Source organism: Catharus ustulatus, chromosome Z (genome assembly GCF_009819885.2).
Source record: "Catharus ustulatus isolate bCatUst1 chromosome Z, bCatUst1.pri.v2, whole genome shotgun sequence".
In the NCBI taxonomy this organism is placed as follows: Eukaryota; Metazoa; Chordata; class Aves; order Passeriformes; family Turdidae; genus Catharus; species Catharus ustulatus.
Genome location: NC_046262.2, coordinates 2,366,243 through 2,385,021, shown reverse-complemented (window position 1 = coordinate 2,385,021; position 18,779 = coordinate 2,366,243). Strand labels below are relative to the sequence as shown.

Sequence of the window (18,779 nt, the reverse complement as noted above, 5' to 3'; positions counted from 1 at the left end):
AAGGAGGAAAGGATTGGGTCAAAAATAAACCACTTCTGGATCTGAAAGGAAATCAATCCATGAGGCAACGCTGTGTTTGCGGTAGAGCTATTCCGTGAGCTCACAGATGGAGAAAGCACAGGACTGTCCTGCAAGCCTCTAACTCTCACAACAGCTTCAGCTTTCCCAACAGAGCCCCTGGGAGCACTGAATTCACCATTTGGGAGAGGGAGGGTCCCTGGGACAGGCTGGGTGACACCAATGGCAGTGTCATTCTGCACAGAGAGGGGAGAAGATGCTGCTGGCTGTGGGGCCAGCTTGACTGAAGGGAGCTCAGTGATCCCAAGCTGTGGAATAAACATTATTTTATGGATGTCCTTCATCAGCCCTGAGCCCCACTGGAGCAGCCAGCCAGCCACTAAACCCTCCTTAGTCAAAAAGCCACAGATGCTGCAAGTAATAATGGTGCTGCAACAGCACTAAGGGTTTTTCAAGACAGTGGCTGGCCAACACTCAGGAAAAATGGGTTCATGTCTTTCTCCCAGGAGTTTTCATACTATTTATTTGCTTCACAGCTATTTCTCCTGCTGCAGACACGGCAGGATATTCCTGGAGCGCTGGAAAACCTCTTCCCACAGAAGTGCTTCACACTGTGCTTTCCTCGAGTGCAGCTTTTGCACACCAGGTCCAAGGGGCATGGGTTTCCTCAGCATCCAGAGGTGTCCCTCAAACCCACGTCCTCATCTTGCTGGGGTCTGGTCCTGCAGGGAGTGTTTGGAGATCAGGCCCCCGCACTTTCCCAGAGGAAGCATCAGTCTCACCCACTCCCTGGTCTCTGAGAGTTCCTTCTGCCTATTAACTCCCACTCTAAAACATGTAGTTCCCCGTGAACAAAGATACATTTGCCTGTCAGAAAGCTTAATTAGCACAAATGGAAACTGTCCTCCTCATCATCCTCCTCAGTCTGATCTCGAGCTAAGAAACAAGGATGTAGTTCAGTTTATTTTGATTTATGTTCTTGATTTAGTGACAAGTGACAAACCTGACTGCACTACTCATTCCTTTTGCTGTGGAAAAGGTCTGTGTTTTGGCTTTACAAGAATGACAGTCAAGTTTTATTATCCATAAAACAGAGTTGATCTGTCACTACCATAATGTCCTCTCCCTGCATTTTTCCACTTCCCCTGATGAAACATAAATAACTTTTATCCTTCTAAAGGTCACAAGCCTACAGGAAAACCAATACAAGAATTCACGATTCTTTACCTTAAGAACACAACAAACAACTCAGTTGCATGTAGGATTGTGCTTTCCCAGGGCACTGAGCACTGCACAGCACTCACTGCTCTGTGTCTGCTCAAATCAATCGTAAATTTCAAACCTGCAACACTTTTCCAGGATCAAATCCTGTGCCCGAACACCACACACAAGCTGCAAGTGCTTGGATGGACCGGTTTTTTACAGCCCACAGCACTGAGTGCCCAGAAATTAGGTGCTTTTCATTCTGTAATTTTCTATTTTTGACTGACTGAAACTTTCTTCTTTCCTAACCTTCATGTCCCCCGTTGCAACCTCACCTCCAGCTGAGCTGCCTACTGAGCTCGCTGGTGAGAGACACATTTGGATTCTCAGTACATCAGCTAACACTCAGGTCTTTGATCATCTGCAGTGGGGCTGCTGCTGCTTTGATCAGAAGTGAGCTTTTCTTGATCACACCACACGAATTAAAAAGCCCGACACTTCAATCCTGCCTTCGAGTGACGCTTGGGTTGAGACACTGATTTGTCTGATATACTGAGCGAAGATTTTAAAGTATAATTTAGTGCAATGGTCAGGCATCCTTTTATTTTCTGAAGCTGCCTTCCCATTCATTCTGCTCATTCCTGCAGTGCCAGTTCCCAACACTGTTTGCAGCACTTGCACAGCAAGGCTGCGGAGCATCGCAGGAAGGATTCCACCTACCCTGCAGGAAAAACAAAGATCTTTCCAAAAATATACATTATCCAGTGACTAAGAAATGAGAATAAATGAACCAAGCCCTGCAGGCTTCTACTAAATGCCTACAAAAAGTGCTGTCCAATTAGCAGTGCTTGCACTCATCAGTATGGGCAGATCCATGGCCAACCTTGGGTCGAAATTCACCTTCCTTACTCAGGAATGTGTGCCAGGCACATTCCCCAAAGCACATGGGACTCACACCATCTAGCAAGGCCTGCATGGAATCTTCAGGTTCCTGGAGCAAAAATACTGCTGGGGTGGAGCTATAGAGGCCCTGGAAAATTCATCTGGAGTAGAACACAGTGAGTGTTGACTTCATCACAGCCCATTGTGAGAGACAAAATCCCTCCAGCCTTTGCTTCTCTCAGTGTGTGACAACATCAAAGCCCATAAAATTGGTCAAAAGTTTTAAGGGTTTTGCATAAATTCAGGCATTTTTCTCCCTTGATAAAACCATCCTACCACTTTACATGGCCTATTCTCCCAGGATTATTTTGTCCCATTGGGAAGGGATGATCCCTGTTCAGCAGGTAAAGAAGCTGATGTAGATGTGTCAAGGGAAGCAGGAATGTTTGATGCTCTTAGACTAATTTAAACTCCAGATCACTGTGGCACAAAAAAAAAAATCACATTGTTGCTTGTGCTAGTTCTGCTGTTTGAGTCAACTTGTCCACAAGGAGATGGTGCTTGAAAGGCTGAACTGACAGAGGAAGAACTGTGGGCTCAACAGAAGAGACTGGAGAAGAAGCAGGCTTCTTTTACACAGCTTGAGGAAACTACTTGATCGTCTCATCCTTGGGGACAGCAAATAATACAAAAGACAGTTCACATTCCTCCTGTCTACCACGTGCTGATGACAATGTCACTGGCAATAACTGGTTTAAATCCTGTACAATCATCCTCTCTAGTGCTAGTAGATGCATTAGATATCTCACTGATTATGAACTTTTGGTATGCTCTTTAGGTGGGAGCAAAATATGCCACTAAGAACTGTGTCATATAAAAAAATAAAATGTAAGCAAAAGAAAATGGTCATATATCTCTGTACACATTATGTGGCAATATCTCTCCTAAATTACTGCATTCAGTTGTGACATTTCATCTTTGGGGGTTTGAGACGCTGGTGAGAGTCACAAGAGGACCTGCAGAAATTATTTGGATTCTAAAAAATTATGAGAGGCGTGTGAAGCTCAATCTAAACATATGGTGACTGAGTAAGGAGCTACTGCACCAGGAAGCAATTACAGTGGCAGGAAGGTTTTCAATACAGTATAGCAAGGAAAAATAATATTCAATTCCTGGAAGCCAAAGATAGAAATGGTATCTTCAGTTCAAGACTGGATTTCTTTCTAGCAGAACCAGAGTAACTAAAGTTCAGGATCTGTGAACTGAAGTTCAGAATTCTTGTGCAGGGTCTCAAGTTTTTCAGGAGATTCTTGAAGCTGGGGTAAAAAGCTATTGATTCATAAATCCACTGATGATTCACTTAGGATATTTGAATACCCTTGGTCTTACAGAGTCATAAGTTTTTCTGGGATTTGATAATAGATGGTGTTAAATAGGTCTGTTCTTTAAGACAAGGACAGCTTACCAAGATATTGTGCCTGTCTTCCAAGTTAAAATTTTTGCTTTCAATAAACCAGAAGTGCTTCCATGGACCAGCCCTAAATTCCTAAGTTTGATTTTCTACAGAGCAGAAGTGGCTTTTATATTTCTGTCCTTTAAAGGCTGCTCATGGATAGCTCACTGAACATTCCCAGAAAGTGGAAAATGAAGGTTTTTTCCCTCAGAGGTGCTCCTTCTCTGGATTCTTTTTTTGACCTGGTCTCATGACTCCACAGGTATCTTACAGGTATCTGCAGTTCAGATGATGGTTGTGATGCCCTGAGGATACGTTTTCCATCACAGCAATGGAAAATCCTGGCAAACTGGCACTGGCTGCTCACTGCCATTCTGATTATGATCCCATTTCTCCAAAATCCACGCACAGATCACTTGGCATTGCTTGGCTCTGCTGCTCATTACCTCGTCAGCAACGTGGATTTACCAAACATCCCCTCCTGCCAATGGCACGTTGTTCCCTTCCAATCTGTCCACTGATCTGGGACACAAGCCTCTCCACGGTTTCAGCCTAGCATAGCAAGTTGCAAAACACAGCTCCACTGCAGCAGTCGTGGGTGTAGCAGCAGGAGCTCCAGCAGAAAAAGCCCTAAATGGCACAGCAAAGTCCAGGCTGCCTCCTGCTTCTCCCTGGAGATAAGCCCACCTTGCAGCCCATCACACCACCACCCTCTGTGCTCCCCAGGTCCTCTCTGACACAGACTGACACCTGTCTTCATTTAGAGGTTTTCCCACTGTGCAGAATGTGAATGATTTATTGGAGGCTACATCGAATTCGAGTTTCAGGGACATGTTGGTGCTTCTTGTCTTTCTCTGTATCAAACCAACACTGTCTTCCTGACAAGCACAGTGGAGTGTGCTGCAGGAAGCCCTGTTTTCCCAATTTCATTTCAAAACCCTCAGATTTTTAATAAACTGCTGCTTGGGCGTTTTAATCAAGCCCTTTCCCATTCACTCTGACTGAAATGATCTGCTGATGTTGTTATCTGTACGACCACCCACTTAGAAGGCATAGCAGAACTCATGACAACCCTTCTACATCAATGACATCTCAAAACCCACATTTTAGCTTATTGCAAGCAGCTACTTAATTTTTTTTTCCCTCTTTTTTTTTCTTGTGTTTTTAGATTTTAGGATCCTTGTATGAGGAACTCAGCAATGTGACTTAAGGAAAATCTTAAGCATTTACATTCACTCTTGTGCAACATGTATTTTATATCAAATTGATTCTACCTTTTATTTCGTAGCCAGTGGGGGAAAAGCTTCATAATTGTCATACTAGAGAATTTAGTGTACAAATTGACTGGCCAAAAGGTATAATCCCCTATCACCCACCAAAGGCTTCTCACCACAAAAGCTCTACATTAAATCTTATCTTTAGCTCCAGTAGACTGAAGAGAACACCATAAACCAACTAATATGGCAGATAAGTCATTCTGTCATTGAGGCAGATTCTTGCTAGTGAAAAATTATTTAAGCATGATGACTCACAATCCCAGTAAGTTCCAAGACATATTAAAAGGAGAGCAGAAGATTCAGGGCTCTGGGAAGGGGTTGTACATATCACTCCTCATAACCAGCATTAGATAAAACCCTTTGCCTGATTCTCCACTAGGATGCTGGAAGGTTTAATGATGCTTAGCACCAAATAAAATGTGAAATATAGAATTGTGGGTAATGGGTGATGAACAAGAATCGAACAGCTGTTCAACAGCTGGTTACTATTGCAAGCAGTGGATAGTCTTCCTTTGGTTGAAATCCTTATGGTGTTGGGGCGCTCCTGTGCTTCACTTTTACTTCTTTCAAATATTCACAATTTCCTTGCTACATAGAGGCCTTCAGCAATCCAATCTGAATCAAAATGAAGGCTCTGGTGCCCCAAAATGCCCAGCGAATTGAGATCTGTCAAGTGTCTGCCCAGAGCAGTATTGGGTGACACAAACTGGACGCACACTCTTGGTTTCACCACACACACGACATAAGCTTTTATTTCCATGGACTGCTCCTGCACAGTCTGAAGAGCTGTCTTAAGCACTGTGATGAAAAGCTGGGTTTTCTGAGTTACCCTAACCCTGCCAGAGCAGGGCTCAGTGCGAGAAATGTGTTTGATTTCAGACCTCAGCCATCAGAGGGCTGGAGCCCCTCTGCTCTGGAGCCAGGCTGGCACAGCTGGGGCTGCCCCTGGATCCCTGCAGTGTCCAAGGCCAGGCTGGATGGGATTGGAGCAGCCTGGGACACTGGAAGGTGTCCCTGCCATGGCAGGGGTGGCACTGGATGGGCTTTAAGGTCCCTTCCAACCCAAACTATTGCGTGATTCTATCTAAGGAGTGACTCAGTGTTTACTGAAACCACATAACACCTTAATCTCCATCTCTTTCTTACTTGATCATTTTCATGCAGTGTTTAATCTTCACTGTTCATTGGTTTCCCTTAGGCTAATGCTCTCATGAAGTTGGGCTGACTCGCAATTCTAATGTGCTCCTTCTTTCAGCATGCTTTTGCTTTGAAGTCCTTCATTTTCATCTAAAACTTCACTCCTACAAGATGAGTTGTCAGCATCTCTACACCCTGTATTAAGTTATGTAATTAAAAGAAAAAGAGTAGTTCTAGAATATGTTCAAGTTGATACCACATATGCATGAATAAACATGTGTCTCTATATAAATGGTACAGGTTAATGGAAATCATATTCATGCCTGTTTCAATTAATATCTTTTAACACCAAACCTTTTACAATAAGGTGGTGGCACAGCAAACTGCAGAGCTATGCAGTGAAAGGAATTCTCTGTGCTTATGCTGACATGCAATTAGTTTTGTGCATCTCAGACATCTCTCTGGAGTCCTGTAAATGTATACAAATAAAATCAGTTCTGCAAAATGCAGTCTGCAAGTTTTCCATTCAGTGGAAAGAATTATTCATTAGAGGAAGACTTGTTTTCATTTTATATCAACAGTCTAAAGTTGAGTGTCACATTAAGACTCTCAGGAGATGTCTGGTGACAACACAGTCAGAAAGTTGATCAAAGGTAAATAGTAAACAATTTTGACACAGCTCTGCAGCAGCCACCACACAGTCTCATCTCCACACTTACGCAGTACTTTTTTATTTTCCTGTGTTCCTAGGTTTCATGCAGTAGACAAAAGGATAAATAATATCTCTAACACACTTAAGTGTGAAATATGTTGTGGGTAGACTCATTCCTGACTGAAAAGCTCCACTGTCAGTAACACAGAACCACAGAAAGTCCTGAGATGGAAGAGACCCCCAAGAACCATCCAGCTCAGCTCCTGTCCCTGCACATTCACCCCAACAATCCCCCCTGTGCATCCCTGGAGCAGGGTCCAAACTCTCCTGGAGCTCTGGCAGCCTCGGGGCTGTGCCCATTCCCTGGGGAGCCTGGGCAGTGGAGACACAGTCATTGACACACCACATAACATGAGCTCTGAAACACAGTCTTTTTTTTTATTATTGGTACTATAAATTTTTCCAGTTTATATCTAGCTTGTGCAGTTTGTTTGTGTAAAAACCACTTGCACCTTGAACCTCTTACTCTTTGAAGAGGCTGAAGAGACTGAGAGCAGCACTGTGGTTCAGCCCCTCACCACTGTGTCTTTTGTATTCAAGGGTTTTGGTTCCCAGTCAAGCAATCAATGATGGTTCAATTGTCTCTGTCAAAGGTGTCTAGAGGAGGAAATCTATATTGGTTTGTTTTCTCATGCTTTCAAGATGATGTGTGTCTTTGTGTCACACTGAGATCTTTTATATGCCAAGTGCCTACACTGGAGGTTTTGTAAATACAGAGAATATATTGCAGACACTGAAAAGGCAACAAGAGCAGAAGATAGATAGATAGATGGATAGATAGATAGATAGATAGATAGATAGATAGATAGATAGATAGATAGATAGATAGATAGACAGACAGATAGATAGATAGATAGATAGATAGATAGATAGATAGATAGATAGATAGATAGATAGACAGACAGACAGATAGATAGATAGATAGATAGATAGACAGACAGACAGACAGACAGACAGATAGATAGATAGATAGATAGATAGACAGATAGATAGATGGATGGATGGATGGATAGATAGATAGATAGATAGATAGATAGATAGATAGACAGATAGATGGATAGATAGATAATAGATAGATAGATAGATAGATAGATAGATAGACAGATAGATGGATAGATAGATAATAGATAGATAGATAGATAGATAGATAGATAGATAGATAGACAGACAGATAGGTAGATAGATAGATAGAAAGATAGATGGATAGACAAATAGATAGATAGATAGATAGATAGATAGATAGATAGATAGATAGATAGATAGATAGATAGATAGACAGATAGATGGATAGATAGATAGATAATAGATAGATAGATAGATAGATAGATAGATAGACAAATAGATAGATAGATAGACAGATAGATAGATATAGATATAGATAGGTAGACAGACAGATAGATAGATAGATAGATAGATAGATAGATAGATAGATAGATAGACAGATAGATGGATAGATAGATAGATAATAGATAGATAGATAGATAGATAGACAAATAGATAGATAGATAGATAGATAGATAGATAGATAGATAGATAGATAGATATAGATATAGATAGGTAGATAGATAGATAGATAGATAGATAGATAGATAGATAGATAGATAGATAGATAGAGACAGATAGATAGATAGATAGATAGACAGACAGACAGACAGACAGATAGATAGATAGATAGATAGATAGATAGATAGATAGATAGACAGATAGATGGATAGATAGATAGATAATAGATAGATAGATAGATAGATAGACAAATAGATAGATAGATAGATAGATAGATAGATAGATAGATAGATAGATAGATAGATATAGATATAGATAGGTAGATAGATAGATAGATAGATAGATAGATAGATAGATAGATAGAGACAGATAGATAGATAGATAGATAGACAGACAGACAGACAGATAGATAGATAGATAGATAGATAATAGAGAGATCGATAAACACACACACAAACACATGAACCTTTTTTTCCCCTCCTCTAAGTGAAAATCTGCAGTGGAAGTTGGTTGCTCTTCTAAAGAACCTTTACAAGACAGCCAGCAGAGCGGCAGGCAGCACTCGTACAGGATCACATTACAGCAAAAGCCTGAACAGGAACTGCAGCATTGCTGTGGTTCAGTGACAGGATGATTTCTGGCAGGTTAGACTCTGCAACTTCTGCTTGCCTTTGAAGTGCTATCAGCTCCACAGCTGTAGCGGTGTACGGTTACAAAATGATGATATTTACAATAAAATGGGCAATTTGCCCAGAGTCTTGTTTATACACAAGTATTAAGTGTAAGGTTCCTTCAATTGTCTTTAATTTTTTCTTTATTTTGCAGTTCTTTCTAAGATTTCCCTGCTGCTTATTTAACTTGATGCTACACATGACTCAGGATTTTTAACCCCTGTAACTGGTGTTCCAGGAAGAGAGCCCAAATACCCACCCTGTGCCCGTGCCTGGATTTGTGCAGATGGCCTGGGATAGCTGTGGAGTTCCTTAGGCACAACTGCTGCCAGTTTTCTGAGTCTGCACATGGTCCTGCAGACACCTGAGCCCAAGTCAAACTAGGAAGTACAAAGAGTGCAGCAGCACATCAGTACTTCTCATGTTGCCAAATACTGTAAATAAAGGAAATACTCCAGTCTTATCTTGACAGAACACTTTTCCCCTTCTAGGTCCTGCGAAGAATTCAAGTTAAACTATTATTTTCATGGAATACATGTTTTATTCTAAACACCACATTCCCCAGTGTGCTCTGTGCTCACCAATGCTGTCACGTTGGGACATTCTCTGCTGAAGTCCCATTCTCCCATACTGCCACACCTTGACACACAGCATTGGCAGGAAAAGAGGAGAGGCCAGGACATAGAAGTCACCACCCTGCAGACTTCATGGATGCTTATGGCATATTCCAAAATATCCCCAAGGCTTGCAAAGGGGGAAAACAGCACAGTGCTCGGGCATCCCTGACATCTCCTGTACTGTGGGGAGCAGTGCCAAGCAGCCAAAGCGCACTGCAATCTCATTTTTCATACAGCCTGTGCTCACATTTGTGGTTCACACAAGGAGAGAGAAATGTCTACAGTCATTCCCTCGGGTGTTGGTACCTGGTGCCTGTGTCACTGCCACTCTTCACTGCTCCGTCATCCGTGAAATTAAAGGTGCCGGTCCAATTTGCCAATTCCTCTCCATTCTGCCAGCTAAACTGCAGCCCTCTAGCAAGAAAACGAGGCAGTTGATATTTGGTATCATTCATTAGGTTAAGTCTATCAGCATGAGTTCTCATGTCCTATTTCTTAACACACAAATGTGACTATAACACATTCATCAAAAACAATTAAAAGATACCAAGAACAATATATCACCTTATCAGGGTAAAAAATTAATTTTTATTTCCCATAGACTCTGCAAGTCCTTGGATGAAAACAATAGCAGGCTCCCCATACAAATTTGAAGGCCAGTAATTATCTGTGCTCATAAACAACACACATGTATGAGGAGATAGAAATTTCCTTCTCCAAAACACAAGGGCAAAAAGCTGAAGGCAGGAGAAACCACTGAGCCAAAGAAGTAAAAGTTCCAAACTTCAGCTTTACATCTACAGTAGTTGCTAAATGTGGTGGGCACTGGGTCCTTCCTCTGATTTGTTGGCTCTGCTAGCAAAGGATGTGTCATTTGGTGACATCTCTAAAGTCACAATATAGTGCTTCTTTTGTCTGTTTGGAAAGATGGCATTTTTTTTAAGCCAATGCATAAACACAGTCATCACAGGTCCCTGTTTTCCAAACTTTCACAGATTTGTTCCAAACCCCATGATCCCTGCAGTCGTCTGGAAACTACCCCAATGGCAGGGTAGAAATTTTAAAAAGTTGGGGAAATGTTTCACAACACAAGTCAAAACCCTTTCCTTATCTCTGAAGCCAACCAAAAGTGATCTTGCAGATTGTTATTTTTATCTTCTTCTTTTTAGCCCAATTTCATTATTTCGGAAGGCTGGCAAGCTGAGTTGTGAACATTTGGTGCTGCCAATAGTGAGAGTTAACTTCCCAGTTGGGCTGTGTGGGGACAGCCAGGAAAAAATCTGCCAGCACCTTTGTCCAAAAGAAGGGGCATCCAGGACCCCGATAGTTTTGCTGGACACCAGGCTTATGACAAGGGCTGGTGAATTTCTCTGGCCACATCCATCCTCTAGTCTAGTTGGCAATGATTAGCACAGGGAATTAAGATGGAACAACATGGGATGTTAAAATGTGCCCAGGGGAACCTCATGAGGTTTAACAAGGCCAAGTGCTGGAGCTGCAGCTGGGTCAGGGCAGCCCCTGGGATCAATCCAGGGATGAGCAGAGGGAGCAGCCCTGGGAGCAGGAGCTGGGGGTGCTGTGGGTGAGAGCTGGACCTGCCCCAGCCTGAACCCCCCTGCCCTGGGCTGATCCCCCAGCGTGGGCAGCAGGGCAGGGGGGATTCCACCCCTGTGCCCCTGAGCTCAGGTGAGACCCCACCTGCAGAGCTGCCCCAGCCCTGGGCTCCAACAGCACAAGGACGTGGAGCTGCTGGAGCCAGTGCAGAGGAGGCCACGGAGATGCTGCAGGGCTGGAGCCCCTCTGCTCTGGAGCCAGGCTGACACAGCTGGGGCTGCTCCCCTGCACAAGAGAAGGCTCCAGGGAGAGCTCAGAGCCCCTGGCAGGGCCTGAAGGGGCTCCAGGAGAGCTGCACAGGGACTGGGGACAAGGCATGCAGGGACAGGACACAGGCAATGGCTCCCAGTGCCAGAGGGCAGGGCTGGATGGGATATTGGGAAGGAATTGCTGCCTGGGAGGGTGGGCAGGCCCTGGCACAGGGTGCCCAGAGCAGCTGTGGCTGCCCCTGGATCCCTGGAGTGTCCAAGGCCAGGTGGGACAGGGCTTGGAGCAGCCTGGGACAGTGGAAGGTGTCCCTGCCATGGCAGGGAGTGGCACTGGATGAGCTTTAAAGTTTCCTTCCCACCACACCACCCTGTTTGGATTCCATGATCCATGTCAAAGCCTGCAGACCTTATGCTGCAATGGTCACAGGGTAACGCAGTGCTGTGCATTATCAGGCAGTCCCATAGCTTGTGTTTCTCTGGCAGATTTTAGTCAGCTGATCTGCTCAAGGTACAATTTATGAGTGGAATATTGGTGTGAGAAAACATAAGAAAATTGCTCTTAGACCTTCACTGTGAAGCTTGTTGAAATAAACACTTGTAGTTCTCTCCCATATACCAGAGTCTAACATATTTTTGCCACACTATAACTGGTATAGAAACACGGTTTCTTTGAATATATATTTGCGTAAAAGACATTTAATTATATGGCCTTATAAATATCTTTTATTTGCTAAAGGCCTCACTGAATGATGCATTGGGACAGAGGGTAGAGTGTGGGAAAACCAAGCTGGACTTGTGCTTTTTAATTGAATTTAAATTCTCTGTTTGGGGCTTAGATATTTGCTTGCAAACTGAAATAGAGAGCACCAATCCAGTTGGTGTGTTGGTTGTGTCCTCCAGAGGTGTTGGTGTGTCCTCCAGAGGTGAACTCTGCTACAGCACAGCCAATATTCAGGCAGATTAAATGAGGAATTAAAACATGCAGTGAAGTCCTTTTCCTGTCTATGTTTTTACACTGCATGCAAAAGCTGAAAGCAAATTTTCCAAGGTGGAGGGGGGTGAATCTGTCCATCGAGCAAAACAAATTGTAAAATCACTCCAATGCTCCCCTTTCATCAAGCTGCTTTTGGGGAAGGGCATGGACTACAGCAGAGGCACCAAGTGCAAAGGACATTCACGTTTTGGGTGAGATCCAAGGGGAGATTGGAAGGAATCCTGAGGAATGGCAGGCGTGATGTCCAGCTCAATATACTTAGCTTTGAAGTGTCAGGGTGGGGATCCGATTGGGGTACAAAAATATCCAGTGAGGGATCTGGGTATGACACTTCTCTGTGGTTAAGGACAAAGTACAGAGCTGAGCTTAGGGTCAGATCAAAGCTCAGTGTCCAGCCCTGAACCAGACAGACCACACAGGGCTCTTCTTCCAACAGGCACTCCAGAGATTAACAGAAAACAGAATTATAAATACACAAATACCCCACCAAAGAAATTTTATACAGCTTATAGGGCTGTGTGTCTCACTGGGAGCCTGAAAGATTGAGACCAAGCTGCTGCTCTGCATTTCTTGCAGGGGTGGTGCAATAATTCTCTTTCTCACAGTAAGAAAAAATTCCATAAATAATGGTTTGTAGTATTAGGACTGAGTAGAAACCAAGGATGAGATATTTAAAAACACTGAATTGATTCTAACAGGATTACTGAGAGCTTTACCATTGATTTCAACCAGCCTTGAGTTGGGAGAATTTAATTTTTGAAATATAAAATTTTCTAATCCTCTCAGTTTTGAGTTGTAAGCATCCATAAAAATTGTCTGGTCAATTGTGCAAACAGCCTGAGAAAACAGAAAAGAGACTTTAACTGCTTCATCAGCGTATTTCTTTGGCACTCTATTTCAGTCAAATTCTACCATGTTCACTCCCAGCACTAACTGAATTTAAACGGGTAAACAAATTAAGATTCTGTGAATCAGAATTGCAACGCAAAAGCACACACAGGACAAAAACAGAAAAAGGAGAGAAAAAGCAGCAGAGCAAAAAGGTAAGGAAAAGTTAAAAGAAGGTGAGGAAAGCTGAGGAAATGAGTTAGACACAGAGGTGTACTGTGTAATTAATATAGCTCATGTCAAACAGTTCAAAAAAAAGGAAGGAAGGAAAGAAGGAAGGAAAGAAAAGAAAGAAAATGAAAGAGAAAGAAAGAAAGAAAGAGAGAGAGAAAGAAAGAAAGAAAGAAAGAAAGAAAGAAAGAAAGAAAGAAAGAAAGAAAGAAAGAAAGAAAGAAAGAAAGAGAAAGAAAGAAAGAAAGAAAGAAAGAAAGAAAGAAAGAAAGAAAGAAAGAAAGAAAGAAAGAAAGAAAGAAAGGAAGAAAGGAAGAAAGGAAGAAAGAAAGGAAGAAAGAAAGAAAGAAAAAAGAAAGAAAGAAAGGCTAATTTTTAAACCTGGAATCATTGCCAATGATTGCCAAGTGGAATTTTGCCATTTGCTCAATTTGCCCTATTATAACAACTTCTAAAATTGGTATGTGTCCCCAATGTGCGACGTTGATGACAGCAAGGAAAGAATTCATAGAAAGTGCAACAACCAGAAACTTTCTCAGTGCAGAGATGCTTTGTTTTGCCCCTGAATGTAAGCAAAATGTTCATCAAGGAAGATGTACGTCAGTTGTGGCTACCATTAATCACAAGACTTACCCCAACAAATAGAAGTATGAGCAATGCTCTGCCTTGCGTTGGAGAAACTCCATGAAGTTGGATGTCTTAGCAACAGAGACCTTGAGTTTCAGGTAAATGTCAAAGCAATATTTTGATCCTAATTGGTAACTCTAAGTGCTGAATCAGTGTGTGGTCAAATAAACACTGGTGTAAAGTAATGATAGGAAGAGGGGGGGGAAAGCCAGAAAATTAACAAAGCAGCAGTGACTCTGAAGGACTTGTCAAAACCGGCTGTCAGGAAGCAGCAGGAAGCAAAGACTGAAAGCCTGTTGCTGCAATCCAAACAAAAAACAACTCCTACACAAGCAGGGGTTTTAATAGCAGAGGATGTCAGATAATTATGAGGTTTTTGAACTATAAGGCAAGAATGAGCAAGTGGATGAATTGCAGAGAGAAGCTTTGCACCCATGCTGCTGTCACACTGAGATCCCCCCTCACCACTGCCTATTGTCCTTCTGAAAAGGCAAGGAAAAGTGAAAATTCACTGCAGAACGGAAGGCAAGGCTTATACAAGGGAGCTGCTGAGTGAAGGAGACCCAAAAGTCTCCAGGTGCAGCTGGAGGTCTGGGCTGTGTCCAGAGTGGGCCATGGCTGTGTGTGCAGCAGAACCTGAGAGAGCAGAGAGATCTATGTGCTGTCCTGGCACAAGGGGCTGAGTGACACAGTGATCAGCACCTCTGGGTGACAGCAGGATCCCCTGCCACTCCAGACACTACCAATTCCCCAAACACCACCAGCTCATCCCGTTTAATCCCAGGCAGCAGGCGATTCCCACTCATCTTTAAAAAGTGACAGCTACCACTACCTCCACTACCACAGGCAGACTAAATCCAAACCCAAGCAAAACCAGGGAGAAGCTAATGTTATTTTATAAGGGTGAAGCTAAGCCAAAACCTGAGTCAGCTTGCTGGCCTGCACAGAAGGATAAGGAAGGAGAAGCAGAGGAAGAGAAGGAAGATATGGATGTCCCCAAGAACAAGGAAAATTATTTAATTGTCTTTCTGAGCTCCCTCTTCACTTCTCCTGCTCTTGTTTTCCAGCAGTTCTCATATCCCTTCTCCATATGTACAGTAATTTCATGATTATAAGCCGCACTGAGTATAAGCCGCACTTCCGGGTGCCAGCAACTTTTCGTTCTTTGTCCACACATAAACCACACCTGATTATAAACCGCACATTTACAATACAGAGTGTGATAGAAGGTATCTGTTCTATCACCATCTGTTGAGGGTGGGGACAGTGATCCTTATCTCAACGGCAGATATTCTGCTAATGGGCCATCCATTGAAACCAGGCAGGGCATTGTTCTTTATCTTTTCACAGCCCATCCTTCCTCCAGCCAGTCATTTTCTGCTCATGGCCATTGAGTCCCACTGTGGCACTGATAAAATTACTGCATCCCATTGGGAGTTGCTCCAGCCAGGGGGAAGAGCCCAACATTTCTTACCAAGATAAAAACAAAGGTTTTGGGACACTAAGGGAGCCCCTTTCTCCACTGGACTCCAGAGGAAAACCGGATTTCTCCACATCACCACTGGAGCTCCAGAGGGAAACTGCACCTTGTACAGGAGCACTGCTCCAACTGAGCCACATCTGTCACTGCAGGAGGATGCAGCCACCATGGGATGGGACTGCTGCCAACACCCTGCCTGACTGACGGGTGTCAGGTTGTACTCTGACTGTGTCAGGGTTTGGGGTTTGTTCTTTGTAGTACTGTATTTCTATTTTAATTTCCCTAGTAAAGAACTGTTATTCCTAATTCCCATATCTTTGCCTGAAAGCCCCTTGATTTCCAAATTATAATAATTTGGAGGGAGGGAGTTTACATTCTCCATTTCAAAGAGAAGTTCCTGCCTTTCTCAGCAGACACCTGTCCTCCAAACTAAAACAGCAACTTTTTGTCCTTTAGCCATATATAAGCCACACCTGATTATAAGCCTCACTTCGGGTTCGGACCAAAATTTTAGTCAAAATGATGCGGCTTATAATCGTGAAATTACAAAGAGGCCATTAGGATCTGACAGGAAATCCAGGTTTTGTTGACTCTAGCTCCTGTTAAAGCTGTAAGCAAGTATTATACTCATTAATTCCATATATATCATTAGTAATTTACAATCCTGTTCCTCCAGGCCTGGTCATGGTGCTGGCCTTCCCTGCTGCACTGCTCAGGTATAGAGACCATATCCAGTCCCTGTCCTGATGACCAACAGCCCAGGCCATGCAAAGGCCTCCTAAAGTCACTGGAAAATCACTTTCAGTGTGCCTCAGTTTCCCTCTTTTGTAATTCCTGTGTCCTTGAGGAGGAGGAACTGAAGACTTCAGTGTTAAATGATCACTCTGCTGTCTTTGAAAATGGAAAGTGATGCCCCCAGCCTATTAACAGGGATGTCACAGAGGTGTTGGAAAGTCATATGGTTAATCTTGCCAGAGATCCAGTTCCTTCTTTCTGCAGAATAAGGAAACTATGACTCACTGTGTCCACAGGGTGAACGGAAAATAAAATGAAAACCGTGGTACGCATGAGTGACCTGCAGATGAGAGTGATTGGAAACACTCACTAAAATGGACCAGGGAGTGAGGAGCTTGGGTGAGGGGAATTTCAGGAGTGTCCTGTGTGAACAGGAGCACAGCAGCCTGCAGAGACAGCAGAAAGGAGAATTTTGGAGCAAAAATAAGGATCCCTTTTAATTTTGAACAGGCCAGAAACAGCAAGTTTATTTACACTGCACTTGAAAAGACATCAGAGGGGGCCCAAAAGGAGTAAAGGACTATAGTTAACACAGAGAACAGTGAGGCACTGAGATCAAACCCAGCCCTACAGTGCCCTGACCAGCCTGTGTCCAAAACCTCTCTCCTGACAAAAGTCCAGACTTAGTCCCTGAACATAATGAAAACAGCTGACAAGAAAAAGAAAAATGCTTACTCAAATCGTTAAATACCACTTTAAACACCCCAATCCACTTTGAAATAAATATGCAAGGCATAACAAGTTAAAAGGAGAAAGAAAAGAAAGAAGAAAAGAAAGAAAGAAAAGAAAGGAAAGAAAGAAAAAGAAAGAAAAAGAAAAGAAAGAAAAGAAAAGAAAAGAAAGAAAGAAAAAAAGTGGGAAAGAGAAAGAAAGAAAGAGAAAGAAAAGAGAAAGAAAGAAAGAAAGAGAAAGAAAGAAAGAAAGAAAGAAAAGAAAGAAAGAAAGAAAGAAAGAAAGAAAGAAAGAAAGAAAAGAAAGAAAGAAAGAAAGAAAGAAAGAAAGAAAAGAAAGAAAGAAAGAAAGAAAGAAAGAAAGAAAAGAAAGGAAAAGAAAGAGAAATATCTGCTGTAGCAGTCCAGGTTCAATTCACCTGTGCAATGTAATTCCAGGGAAAAAACCACGTGTGTGATGGCCTCTTTCCAGAATCCAGGACCAAAAGCCTGCCAGCTTTGGCAGAGGCCAACTCAAGTACAGTAGTTTCACGAGTACAAGCCGCACGGATTATAAGCCGCACCCCCGGTGCCTCGACAATGTTGCTGTCTTTGTCAATAGATAAGCCGCACCCCGAATATTAGCCGCACTTTCGTTCGTCGCGAGAATCCGTGCGCAGCTTTCACAAATTGGCCAATTAGTAACAGGATCGCGGCATAGCGGGCTTTACTGGCTCGGGGCGGGGCCAGGCAGGCTCGGCCCGCTCATGGTTGCCGACGGGGCCGGGTGGCCCAGCTCAGCGCCACGGCTCGGCGGGGCTGGCTGGGTGGTACTGCCGCCGCCGCCGGGCTCGCTGGCCCCCCTCTCCCCGTCAGCACCGCCCCCGCTGCCGCGTTCGCTCACCCGGCTGGCAGGGCTGCCGCCGCCGGGCTTGCCGCCCGCCCCGCTGCCGCTTTCGCTCGCCCCGCTGCCGCTTTCGCTCGCCCTGCGCCTCGCAAGCGCCGCGCCCGCCCCACCCCGCTGCCGCTTTCGCTCACCCCGCTGCCGCTTTCGCTCGCCCTGCGCCGCGCCTCGCGAGCGCCGCGCCCGCCCCGCCCCGCGCCGCTTTCGCTCGCCCCGCCGGCAGGGCTGTCGCCGCCGCTGCCAGGCTCGCCGGCCGCCCCCTCCCGTCTGCACCGCCGCCGCGTTTCCTCGCCCTGGCCGGCACTGCAGGCCCCCGCACCGCCGGGCTCCCCCACGCTGCTGGCCCCGATTCTGCTGGGCTTCCCCCCGCTGCCAGGCAGCCCCACCCGCCGGCCTTCCTGCTTCTGCCATGCTCCCCTGCACTGCTAGCCCCAGTTCTCCCCGGCTCCCCCACCCTGCTGGCCCGGGCTCTGCCGCCCCCCCTGCCCCGCCCTGCTGGCTCAGGCTCTGCCGCCCGCCCCCACACTGCTGGCCCCGCCTCTGCCAGGCTTTCCCACCTCTGCCGGGGCCGGCCGGGCTCCAGCTTGGCTTGGGGCTGCCGCGGGCTCTCACTTCCGTGTTGGCAGCTTTTAGAATTTTGTTAATAGATTAGCCGCCCCGGAATATTGGCCGCACTTCCGGGTTTCCACCAAAATTTTGGTCAAATTGGTGCGGCTTGTATTCGTGAAATTACTGTACTTGAGCAAGATACTTCCCTCCTTAGGTGAGTCCAAAAAAAATCATGTTTTTCAGTGGAAGCAGCACTGAATCTGACCAGCCAAGTTTAGAGAAATAGTTATTTCTCCAGAGAAATTAGTAAAATGCAAGTTTTAGTCCTGATACAAGCACATACACACTTCTGCTTGCTGAATTAATAGAGATCAACCTTTGTCTCAGTGACCTACAGCTTTGCAAATTGACTGATAGTGGGTAAT

At 44.4% G+C, this 18,779-nt stretch overlaps 1 protein-coding gene across 1 annotated transcript in view; it reads right to left on the bottom strand.

Annotated features, from left to right (window-relative positions):
- The window catches only part of ST8SIA5 (ST8 alpha-N-acetyl-neuraminide alpha-2,8-sialyltransferase 5), a 52,194-nt gene that overhangs the window by 24,839 nt on the left and 8,576 nt on the right, over window positions 1–18,779 (bottom strand). The window contains 1 exon segment of the mRNA XM_033085655.1: window positions 9,780–9,887. Coding sequence (XP_032941546.1) covers window positions 9,780–9,887 — 108 coding nt within the window.